The following is a 12,161-nucleotide window of genomic DNA, read 5'->3' on the forward strand; positions in this document are numbered from 1 at the left end:
TCACTTCTTTGTAGTCTTCATTGAAGATATTGGAACTATCATTTCCACGAGATGTCATAGCATTTTGTTTACTGCAGTAGGATTTTCATTTCTGAATGATGTTATAGATTGTTCTAACTAGGCTTCTTATTTTCTTGAAATGCAACTTCATGCTCATATTAGATGAATTTTACTTTTCCAACAAAGATATGTAGACATCAACAAATATAAATACCCATTTAACATCTCACTTTCATTTTTCTTTTTGTCAAATCTTATCACCTACCATGTTATCAACCCCTCCCTCTTCACAGTCTTTCTCTCTCATGGAGTAGAGTGTGGACAAACTTTTGGTATCCACAGAACATTTTTTTTCTTTACAAGAATAAGGATATTACAACATTACTTGTCTTCAAGATTTGATGAACAAAAGATGTTACAACTCACAAGGTTGATGTCATCTTTAAATTCCAACTGTAGTTCGACACTACATCTACACACTAGTATATAGGTAAACACTAGTACTCATCCCCAAAAGAAAGGAGAGAAATAATATACTTCAGAGACAGGGCAGATTCCTTTATTCTTCTGAGTAAAACAACTGAAACTTCCTATTTGATGGCAGAATTGGAGCATCCTTTTAAAATGAACTAATGCCCTTGTATGTCTTCATGGCTGTTTTCCTCCAAAAGGAACTCATCTCCTACTTTCTGGTAACGTATCATTCTCACTCCACCATCTTTAATGTCTTCGGCTTTCCCCCATAATACAGAATAAAACCCGGCAACAATCACAATAGCACCAATCAGACTGCATTGAATGGTAACAATGAATTCATGTTAGATAAAATAAACTCAACAGTACAGTTAAACACAAGCTACACAACTCACCTTCCAAGATAGAATGCGTCTCCGAGGAAGAGAACACCTAAAACCACTGATATGACTATTCCTAAGGGCTTGAACATGGAAACAAAAACTGGTCCTGTCTTGTGCAAACACCAAGAAATAATACCAACTTGAAATGCAGAGCCCATAACTCCCTGTCAATGTTTACAGATGAAGTTCAGACTTCTAGGTAAAGATAATGCAATAATTATTAGTGGTAATTTAAATTATTTTGATTACCGAGTATAAAACTGCAAGCAACCTTAACTTAGGTTCCAAGCTCCAAGCACTGATGTCTCTTTCCACAACTAAACAAGTCACAGCAGATTGAATGGCCACAAAGAAACAATAAAAGAATACAACAATCAACTCTGCTGGATATTTCTTAAGAATAGAAGCCTGTAATATAGCAAATTACAATTAAGCAATTATAGAGTATTTGCAATATGAGGGTAGAAATCACAGATTATGAAGCTCTATCAATAATACTACGTTGGTAACTTTACCTGTAAAATAATATATGCTGAAGCCATTACACAATCAGCAGCAAGAAATAATCCTGCGAGTATCCAATTAGAATCATCCGTGAAAAGTGGCTTCGGAGATGAGTTTGCAGATGACACTCCCAGCAAAAGTGCAGGGCCCTTGTACAAAGTCACAATAAATGCACCAGAAATTGATACTATTGTTCCCAAGGACTTAGCTAGGCTGCTAAATTTTCTCCAATCTAATTGTTCCATTCTGAAACCAGAAAGTGGGAAAAGTTTAAATAAATCTATAGCGGTGAACCACCAATAGAAAGAACAACAATGTCATCATTTGCTCTTTAATGAAATAAAGTGAATATTTAGCGAGCCTTTAATTTTAAAATAACTACAACAGACTTTCCAATTCATCAACCCAACTGAACTCATCAATCGATCCAGATTTATGTTTATATATATACGGAATCATAAAGTTATCGTGTTGGCACCAGGTGTCCAAACTCCAAAATGAAATGTTTTCCATTTTCAAGACAACATAATTATCAATCTATAGCTCCTAGAATACCAAAGAGTTAGACAAAAACTAGAAGGCTCCATAGTCCAATTTTCCTCTTTATTCATCATTACGATGGCCACAACCAGAGTGCTTGGAGGGATAGGTCCAGATTATCTGGAACAACTTCATCTAAAGGGAACAGAAATTCTGAAAAAACAAACCAGAAATGGAATTCAAAGACTATGATAAGAACCTTGGGAGAGCCATCCCAAAAAGCCGGTCGTTATGGTTAGAAAGCCCAATGTACACTAGAATTCCAACTTTGAATCAAACTCTTGTTAAGACTCAGACGGTCTAACCAATTTAGAACTACTAAGCCATCCCTATATAAATATTTTGATGATAACAATATTTAATGAGACTCGTATATGTATATGTTCTTTATAATGAAACTTCTAATGTGTGCGTTTTGTGCAAGCTATAACTTATCATACTTTTTAGAGATTACCAACACTTGTTATACGACCATTGATATATTTGTATAAAGCGTTAAACACACTCTACATTATCAGCCGTAATCATAAACTCTTTCTAGAATTAAAACGAAAGTATACTTGGTAAGTTACATCTTCAAGTTGCAAAAACTGGCTAAACAAAATATTTCAAAACATTCATATTGGAGCTAAGAAAAGAAACAATAAATCATGAAAACGACACGTTTAACCCATTGGCAAGTAAAAACTTGAAAATCACATCTAGTTTGTGGAACAAAACATGACATTCGCAATGCCCCATAACGAAATAATTCATGCTAGAGTTAAGTATAGGAAGCAAGAGCACATAGTGAAGGAAGGGCAAGGACATAAGCAAGAAGAAGGAAATGGGCAGAACCTAAAGAGAACAGCAAGTATGAAAGTAAAACCAGGAACGAGGTTGAGCATGGATGTGCTGAGTGTAGCTGAGCCGTAGTAAATCCCAGCGTACCCAAAAGCCTGCGCCAAATAACTAAAACAAACTAAAACAAAAGGCATTTCAGGCACTAGAGTCAATAGTTTTTTTTAGCTCATTCATATGTATAACATGAAATAGGAAAAACTATGCTTTTATTATTCCCTATATTTTGTGGAAAAAATCGGTTTTGATCTCTATACTTTTAAATCAATAAATTAATTATCCAACTATGTGAATTTAGTCTCTTTTTCACTTTGTAAAAAACTGTCCGTAAATTAATCAATTTAAAAACATAAAGAACAAAATCAAGTTTAACAAAAGAAATATGTATAAAAACTGAAAACACATTTTTTTGCAGAGCACATATAGATGAAGGTGAATTTTTGAACTTGCCCGAGCAGTGCAAGTAGGAAGAATCCACAAAGGGTGGAAAAGGTGATTGGAGGACGTTCAAACCTGCCAAGTATTATAAGACAATCATTAATGGCGAAGTCCACTTCAGAAAAATAGGAACTGATAATAATTTACAGAGAGATAGGTAGTAACCTGTGTATAAGGAAGGAAATGGGAAGAAGGAGGAGGGCAGCGATTGCGTTGGAATAGAAGATGAAGATGAAATTGGTCATTCCTTGTGACATGGCTTGTTTGCTCAATATGATTAACCCAACCTGAGCAAGTTCAGCCATGATCATTCCAACAAACGGAAGAGTCAACTTCCCCATTTTCACATAAATTGCACTTATTATTATCCGCAGCAATCTTCAAGAAGAGTCAACTTCCACTCTGTGTTTCTTCCTCATTCTTATGAACCAGTTTGGATCCTGTCCGGTGTTTCTATCAAGGTTTTCTCTGTACCACAACCGTCGGATTAGATCGTGGTGACTCTGCAAGATTGTCACTGAGCAGAGGTTACGTGACCTAACGGCCTGGTTGCTGGGGACAGAAATGTAATTTAAATGCATTGTTTTCAATAATTTATATAACTGTCTTTAAATTATTGTAAATTAAATATGTAGTAGCATCTTAATTTCCTATTAACTTAAAACAAATATTAAATGAAACAAATAAAAATTCAGTATTTTGAAAGAATAAAACAAATTTAATATTTATGATGCAAGGATCTAGGACATTTCTATTGTAAAGACTATACTCAAAGACACAACTAATTTTAAAATCTGAGTCGTATAAAATTTTCCTATATACACTGAAAATGTAAAACTTAAAACTCTAAATTATAAAGATAAAATAATATATATATATGCATATATCTTTAAAATGTGTATTTCTATGAACTATTAAATTAAATATTAATTAAATATGAAAAAAGTTACAAAAGTCTTTGAAATAACTTAACACATCAGAACTCACAAAATTTGAGTTGATCTCTTCTGAGATACTACTACCTTTCTTATTATCATTTATATGTTTTCTTCCAGTGTAATTAGATTTATTAATTTTTGACATGGAAAAAAATTGAAATTGGATAAGTCATACATCTCGAGGAGAAATGATTTTAAAGAAATCGTCATATGTTCAGGATTTTTAAAAATTAAAAAAAAAATATATATATATATATATAAAAATAAATAAAAGATGTGCATATGATTTTAATTAGTAGTACTTAAAACGCGAAAAAAAATAATTAGTACTGAAGTTGTAAGTGTAAAGTGCAACTTTTTAAATATTGTGTAACCGTAAGTAGTCCTACTTTAATGTAAAACTGATAAACTAGTACTATTTAGTGTCCACTATTTCAGTTATATTAAATTCATTCCATTGAAATTGTTCTTATTAGATTCACGATTTCAGTTATATTAAATTCATTCCATTGAAATTGTTCTTATTAGGTTAGACTTTAGTACTGTGATTTTATTTTTTTAGAAAAAAGACTTTTATTTTTTTTATAATGAGAATAATTTTAGAAGTATATACTTGAGTTATTTTAAATAAAAATAAATATATGAAAACTAATTACATTGTATTAAATTTAAAAATAAGTGAGAAAAACATAATCATGTCAATAGAAATACCACAAAACTTATTTTAATCATTAATATTCACCACAAATAACTACCGAAAATAAAGAAAAAAACATCAAACTCTCAACCATATTGAGAAGAATATTATTAAAAGATATGAAAATGTTGAAGGAAAGTATGAAAGTACAAAAAAATTTATCATTAAAAAAATCAACTGAAAAGTAGTTAGTTCCCAAATACAACCGAGGTAATTACTTTTTCCTCCTCCATGTTTACTTCTTACATCTTCATCTTCATGTGAGTATTGAAGAAATTAAAATGTCCATGCTTTAATTTTCCATATTGTTGAATTTGGAAACATGAATTACACAATCTGATTAAAAATATATTTCAAATTACGCTTTTGAATTACTTAATAAAAAAATATAGATTTTTAGATTTTATAATTCAAAAATATATCCTAATTATGTGATTTAAAATACATTTATATATATATAGGTTATATAATCTTAAATGTGTTTTAAGATGTTTAAATGCATTTCCAAATTTTACAATTTCCAAATTTTACAATCTTGAAATGTACTTCAGATTTATTAATCCAATCACATTCAAAAATATATTTTAGATTATAAACTATAGAATATATTTCAGATTCTACAAGGAAAAAGAAGATAAAAATACTCATTATTATAATAAAAAAGTTAAAAATTTGAGTTTACATATTTAATTTATATTTTTAAGTATAATATTGATTGAAAATTAAGTAAAATAACATAACACTGAAAGCAAAATTAATATGGAAATGTGAATAACCCATTAACAAATAAGAAGAGATGTAATATTATCAAGTACCTGTATTTTATGGTATTTTTCTAACTATATTTAATGTTTTTTTTTTATGTATGTGCCATGAATCATACTTAAGTTATTCAAAAATAGCAAATGCGCTGACAATTAAAACAGATTATATTGATATTCAAGAATGAACATCTGATGCAAGAAACTGTCATAGGTGCAGTGCTGCAAATGAAGGGGCCAATGATTTGATTTGAACATAAAACAGACCCATGTTATCTTATTAAATTAGACTAAGGTCTCAAATGAACCGAACAATGACTCATTTTTTTATTATTTGTTCAGTCTGTTGCCAAAAATTACATCATGAGACATTTAACTTGAAGATCTAGAAATGCTCATAAATTCAGCATTTGCCTAAACAAAAGTCAAAGTGTTTGATTCCATCAATATCAGTGGGATGATTCTATTCTTCCACTGTCTTGTTCTGCAAAAGAGGGACAACGGGGGAGTATGATTCCAACGTCTGAACCTCACTCTCTTCCTTCGTTCTCTCTTGGCTTTTCCCCCAAAGAACAGCATAAAAACCAATCACCACTATGGCTGCTCCAAGAACACTGTACATAAAACAAAGCCAAGACTTCTAAGACTAAAGTATTTTTTCAATTGCATTCATGCACAAAAGAAGAATATTCCCCTTTCCTAATTGTCTTCCTTAGACTGCCATCACTCACACGCAAACAAAAAGCTTCTCTCAAAATTTCTCTTATGATGAAGACATGAAAGAAATTTATACCTGCCAAGATAGAGAGAGTCACCAAGAAACGAAATGCCCATTATGGCCGCAAAGACTATTCCAATTGGCTTATACATTGCAACATAGAGAGGGCCCTTCTTTCCCATCACCCATATATGAACAACACTTCGAAAGGATACGCTGAAAATTGCCTACATTCAGAAACTCATCAAGTTAACTCAAAATCAGAACAACAAGACTTATATAATACAGGAAATAGTATCACTGTCTCTATTCTTACTTGACATCCAATAGCTATCAACTGCACATCAAATCCCAATCTCAAAGCTTTTGGATCCTCTACTGAAATCAGTGAAGCTGGAACAGATAGCAGAGCGACTAAAACACCGCGAGTGAGTACCACCACAAGCTCTGCAGGGTAATTTCTGATTATCCATGTCTACAAATAGGAAAGAAACTAAGTAAAACCAATCATTTTTAGCAATTGTTATACTTATTTGCATATAAGCCAAAAGGGTGTTCGATATTGGCATTAATTACCTGAACTATAAACAACAATGAGAGAACAATGCTATGACCCGCAAGCAACACTGCTCCAACTACCCAATCAAATTGCTCAGATGAAACAAGGTTTTTGGGATACAATTTATTAGATGGATGATTTTGTATGATTGCCTGGCCTTTGTACAGAGTAATTATTAAGGCTCCAATAATTGATAGAAATGTCCCAATGGACTTGGCCCGTGTGCTATTAGTTTTCCAATCCAATTTTTCCATCCTGTAACAACAATTACCAAAAGGATAAGCTTAAGGACTAATTCAGAAAATGAAGCAATACTTATAAGGTAGTTATTAATTCCAAAATTTGATTGCATTCATCACTGTTCATTGCTGAGATCTCAAGTTTCAGTGCCTTCAAGAGAAAACAAATGTTACAAAATGAGAGAAAACATACCAACCTGAAGAGGATGGCAAGTATGAAGGTAAAAGCAGGGATCAAATCGGACATTGCAGTTGCTAAAGTAGGAGAGCTGAAACCTATTCCAAAAAACCTGAGCATCTGAACACTGCAACTGCAAGACAGACAACACGAGTTCGAAGAAAAAAAAGGTGAAAGGAAGTCCACCTTATTCATTCAGATTAAACTAAAATTGAGATTGTTTACAATATAGGTGAAATAAACAATTACCTCAACAAGCCATTAAAAAATATTTGGGCCACTATGCAATAAGTGAGTGGCGGAAGATCTCTTTTCCTGCTAAGTCATCAAATCGATTAAAAAGAGAGAGAGAGAGAGGACAATGTATTGACTTGTTTGGAATTATTTAATATATGGGTAAAGGGAAAAGAAAAGAAGTATTGACGGAGATACCTGTGAAAGAATACGGTTAAGGGAAGAAGTAAGAAAGATGCAAAGGCATTGGAGTACATGACAAACACAAAATCGTTCATGCCCTTCGTCATGGCTGCTTTGCTCACAGTGTAAACAATCACATCCAAGAACTCTATGGCTAACAGGAGAGCAACCACGCACAATTCCCTCATGGTGGTCTTCTGAAGGAATTTCTGGTGAATACAATTTGGTAAGCATTTTCTGAGTATGAGTTGTTTATAAAGATGAGAGGCACCTGTGTTCAAGTGGAGCTGATCCAGTGAAAATGACTGAAATTTGTGGGGGCACAGAGAACAAGAAAATATCTTCAAAACTCAAAAAATGGTTGATAAGGTGGATTAGATAACGTGTAAGAAGAAAAGACACACTTGTACCAAATGATGATGTTGTGCTGTGTTGGACGCATCTTTTCCTTTCAAGTGCAGAACTGTCGCTAAATTTACTACAACAGGTGAATGAAACCCTATGACAAAGGAAAGTGCGTATGGTGAGAATGTCGACAAAAACCTGTCTTTTCTCTAAATCAAGATCTTGCATTCTCTTTATTTTTCATAAATACAATAACGTCAATACAAAAAAGGAAGGTCCGTTAAGAGGAGAGAGTAACTTTTAAAAGTTGTTTTAAAAAAATAACAAATATATATATATATATATATATCTATATATATAATTACTGTTTTGAAACGCAATTTAAAAAAATTAAACGTAAGTCTATTTTAAAGTGAGCATAATTAAAAGGTATAATTATATTTTTAAATACAAAAAAGAAGACACATCATTAAAACACAATTAACTCATACTCTCCTAGTTTTTTTAAAAAAAATCTACTCTCTTTTTTTAAATTGCCCTAGCATTGTTAAACTTAAAAAAACTACAACTTAAAATTTTGAAATTTCATATCTTCACCGATATTTTTTATTCATGCTCAGAACGGTTTATTGTCTCTCTTGCTCACACTTGAAGGCCTTATTTTGTAAAATAAATATACGGAAGGATGACTGATTTTGTGTACATCTACCTTGTCATTTTAGTTATTTTGTTAATCTATAATTTTATCTTCTTGTATATTGAAGTTTTAATTAGGGTGTTGATCCTCTAATTATTCTAAAACACGTGTTAGCTTAATTTAGTATAATCCTATTATTATTATTTATTTTTATGTTTGTCTTGATTGTTATATGTTATCACTACAAGAAAATCATCAAATAAAAATCAATTTTTAGATACCAAAATAATTAGTTGCAATAGTAACTAAATTAAAGATCATTTTAGAAACTAAAAAAAATGGTTTCTAAAGTTAGTTTCTAAATAGTTTCTAAATTGATATCTAATTAGCTACCTAGGTTTTAACTACCAATTATTTAGTTTTTAATTAGCTACCAATTTAGAAACCATTTAACAATAATAGAAACTAAATTAGAAATCAATTTTTTTTTTAGTTTCTAAAATAATCTATAATTTAGTCACTATAACAATTAATTATTTTTTTTTCTAAAATTTGTTTTATGATTTTCTTGTAGTGTATCTTGTAGGTGTTGTGCACCTTCTACTGTTGTAGTAGTTTGCCTTTTGTTTATAGTTTTTTTTTTTTTCAAGTGTTACATTACATGTAAGTTTTTATCTCTCGTTTAAAGCTTCTTCAGTAAAATAAGGTGATGTTTTTATGACTAATTTCTTTACTAAACTGTGGGTTTTGGAATGAACTTGATAATTTCATCCTTAATATTGTGTATATCGGCATCACAAAGTGTTTTTTAACATTTTAACTGTTATTTTTAAACAAAAAATAGAGGATCAAGTCATATTATTTTTACATACATTAGATTATCAATATAGTAATGTCATATCTAATGTTCTACTCTTATGGATCTTTTATCATCTATTTTGTCAATATCCTTTTTTGTGGTGCGTAACAAGAATGTCAATGTTTTGACAACAAATTCTTGACTAATATACGGATATCAGAGGAACATAGAAAACTTTGCATTTGTGGTAAAACTAGTCACAAATTAACTTTTGCTAACACAAACATGTTTTTCCTCTAGGCTATATAAGTTTTCTAATGACAAAAATGTCGTCGCTTTAACAACAAAAAATGTTATTCTTAAACTTATTTAAGATAAATATCAAATCATTGTTAGTCTTAAGATTTTTAGTTTGGTTATCCGTTAATTTTCAACTAGATTGTATCACTCCTTAAATCTTTTAAATTTTCAATTTAATTCTCAAGATGTATATCTCACATTCCTCGATAATCATTTATGATGGTCAGAAAGTAAAAATTTCATCCAAAGATCTAAGTTCATGTCAAACCCAAAACCCAAAAATATATGCATGAACATACTCAAACATTCTAGTAAATATGTGCTTAGGAGTCTCAAGTTTTAGTCTATAAGACTTTTCCATTATACAATGAATACTATAATGTGTTTTCTTCAGTATAACAACAATCATACAAAAAATAATTCAAAACACAACTTTCTATTTTGATCATATTTCATTATAAATGTTTAACAAACCGAGAAGCTAGCACTCTTAACCACCAACGTCCTTGTAGATTTATAAATCTCATTATTTAGTGAAATTTCATGCAAAAAGTTAGACATTTATTGATTTTAATTGTTGATTTAAAAGTGGAAATTGTGGTGGTGATTAAGGATTTTGAGATTTGAAATTTAAGGTTTGGTTATTCATCTTTGATTCGGTGTTGATCATGTTTTGAACATTTTCAAGATAATCCATCTTCTTTCTTTCTCTGGTTATGCTTCTCTCATTCTATTGAAAATTGTAAATATCAGAGGTAGTTTCTTAAAACACAAAAAAATTAAAATAATAATTTTTTTACAGTGATTTATTAAAAAAAAAACCTAAGACTTACTGGAAAACCTAAAAAAAATAGATGTTTTAATAGAGGTTATTATTATAACCTCCTCTAATAAATCCTTCTTAAAATTAATAATTTTTGTAGTGATATTTTTAAATCTTCTTAACTTTCGAAAGAAAAAAAATGTCTATTAAATAAAAGAATGCAGACTAAGATCACATTCTTCTTATCAAGTAACTTTATACATAGACCAACCTCATAACAAAAAGAAGAAAAAACGGTTACACATTATTTACTATCTCCAACATTGTAGACAATATAGTGCACCATCCATCTAGTGGTACAACAACAAACAATGTCCTAAGCTCTACAAATGGTTTGATTTTGAGTAATTTTCACACCATTTCTTATTTCAGTAAAAGAGTGGCCTCATTATTATGTGGTTCGGAACCGCACACTGTGGGTTCTTCATCCACCTTCTCTTGAGTTTTCCCCCAAAGAACAGCATAAAAACCAATAACTACTATGCCTGCTCCGATAACACTGCAGATAAATCAAGTAAGTTGTTAGACCCTTGTAAATATTCTTCATGCACCCGAGAAATACAGACACATTAAAAACGTTAGCAAGACACTATATATATGATAAACTCTTTTGAATTGTTGGTTAAATCCTAGTCTCAAAGCTTTTCTGAAATCAATGCAGTAGGAACGGAAAGTATAGAGGTTAAAGGGTTTTTGACTATGATGGGTTATTTTTTTTTGTTTTTTATCAAAATGGGGTCCGTTTAAAAAAAATTACAAATTTAGGCAAGTCGTGTCAATTCGACACGACTTCATATGTACAAATTGTCCCAATTAGACACGACTCTGTCATGTCATACTGAAGTTGTGCCAACTTGGCACGACTTCTACCTTGTCATACTGAAGTTGTGCCAACTTGACACGATTTCTGCCATGTCATACTGAAGTCGTGCCAACTTGGCATGACTTCTGCCATGTCATAATTTTTTTAAAATTTTATTGTTTATATATTGGACCACAAATGTCGTTATTTAAAAGGTCCCATTATACAATTTGCACAATATTTTAAAGGCTTATGAGGTCCAATTTAATCCAGTTCGAAATCAGGATTATTGGTCTACTTACACGGGACCAAATTTCTTACCTGACCCCATCATGCGTCGACATCAATCAGGAAGACCTAGCACTCAACACATTCGTAACGAAATGGATGATTCAATTCCAAATAAGCCAAAAATATGTTCATATTGTAGAATGGAAGGTCACAATAGAAGCAATTGTCCGCACAGACAAGCTTAATAATAAAATTCAATTCAAGTTTGATTATTAATTTTCTCATTTTCTTTATCTATGTATTTATTCATCCATAACACTCTTAGAACATCCAAGTTGACACGACTTCAGTATGATAAGGCAGAAGTCGTGGCAAGTTGGCACGAGTTCATTATGACATGGCAAAGTCGTGTCTAATTGGGACGATTTGTGCATATGAAGTTGTGTCAAATTGGCACGACTTGCCTAAATTTGTAATTTTTTTAAAACGAACCCCATTTTGATAAACAGTAAAAAAATAACCCCATGATGATCAAAAA

At 31.1% G+C, this 12,161-nt stretch overlaps 1 protein-coding gene across 1 annotated transcript; it reads right to left on the reverse strand.

Moving 5' to 3' along the window:
* Nucleotides 1-311: 311 nt before the first annotated feature.
* LOC137822295 (uncharacterized) lies at nt 312-8,262 on the reverse strand. Its single transcript, XM_068627180.1, has 15 exons — nt 8,091-8,262; nt 7,702-7,957; nt 7,519-7,584; nt 7,289-7,402; nt 6,870-7,107; nt 6,610-6,768; nt 6,369-6,520; nt 6,042-6,189; nt 3,345-3,559; nt 3,192-3,254; nt 2,739-2,852; nt 1,373-1,607; nt 1,107-1,265; nt 870-1,021; nt 312-789 (listed from the first exon to the last, which is right to left on the reverse strand). Exons 1-15 carry the CDS (start codon nt 8,257-8,259, stop codon nt 630-632), a joined length of 2,400 nt encoding a protein of 799 aa, XP_068483281.1. The 5' UTR covers nt 8,260-8,262; the 3' UTR covers nt 312-629.
* Nucleotides 8,263-12,161: the final 3,899 nt, after the last annotated feature.

This window comes from Phaseolus vulgaris, chromosome 9 (genome assembly GCF_000499845.2).
Source record: "Phaseolus vulgaris cultivar G19833 chromosome 9, P. vulgaris v2.0, whole genome shotgun sequence".
Taxonomy (NCBI): domain Eukaryota; kingdom Viridiplantae; phylum Streptophyta; class Magnoliopsida; order Fabales; family Fabaceae; genus Phaseolus; species Phaseolus vulgaris.

Bases quoted from the DNA above. Each gene is read 5' to 3' on its own strand.
- LOC137822295 (XM_068627180.1), bottom strand. From the start codon at position 8,259: ATGCAAGATCTTGATTTAGAGAAAAGACAGGTTTTTGTCGACATTCTC. The intron at 6,769-6,869 runs GTAATTAATGCC...TCCTATTTGTAG, and splicing joins CATTGTTGTTTATAGTTCAG to ACATGGATAATCAGAAATTA. The intron at 1,608-2,738 runs GTTCTGCCCATT...TTCTGGTTTCAG, and splicing joins ATACTTGCTGTTCTCTTTAG to AATGGAACAATTAGATTGGA.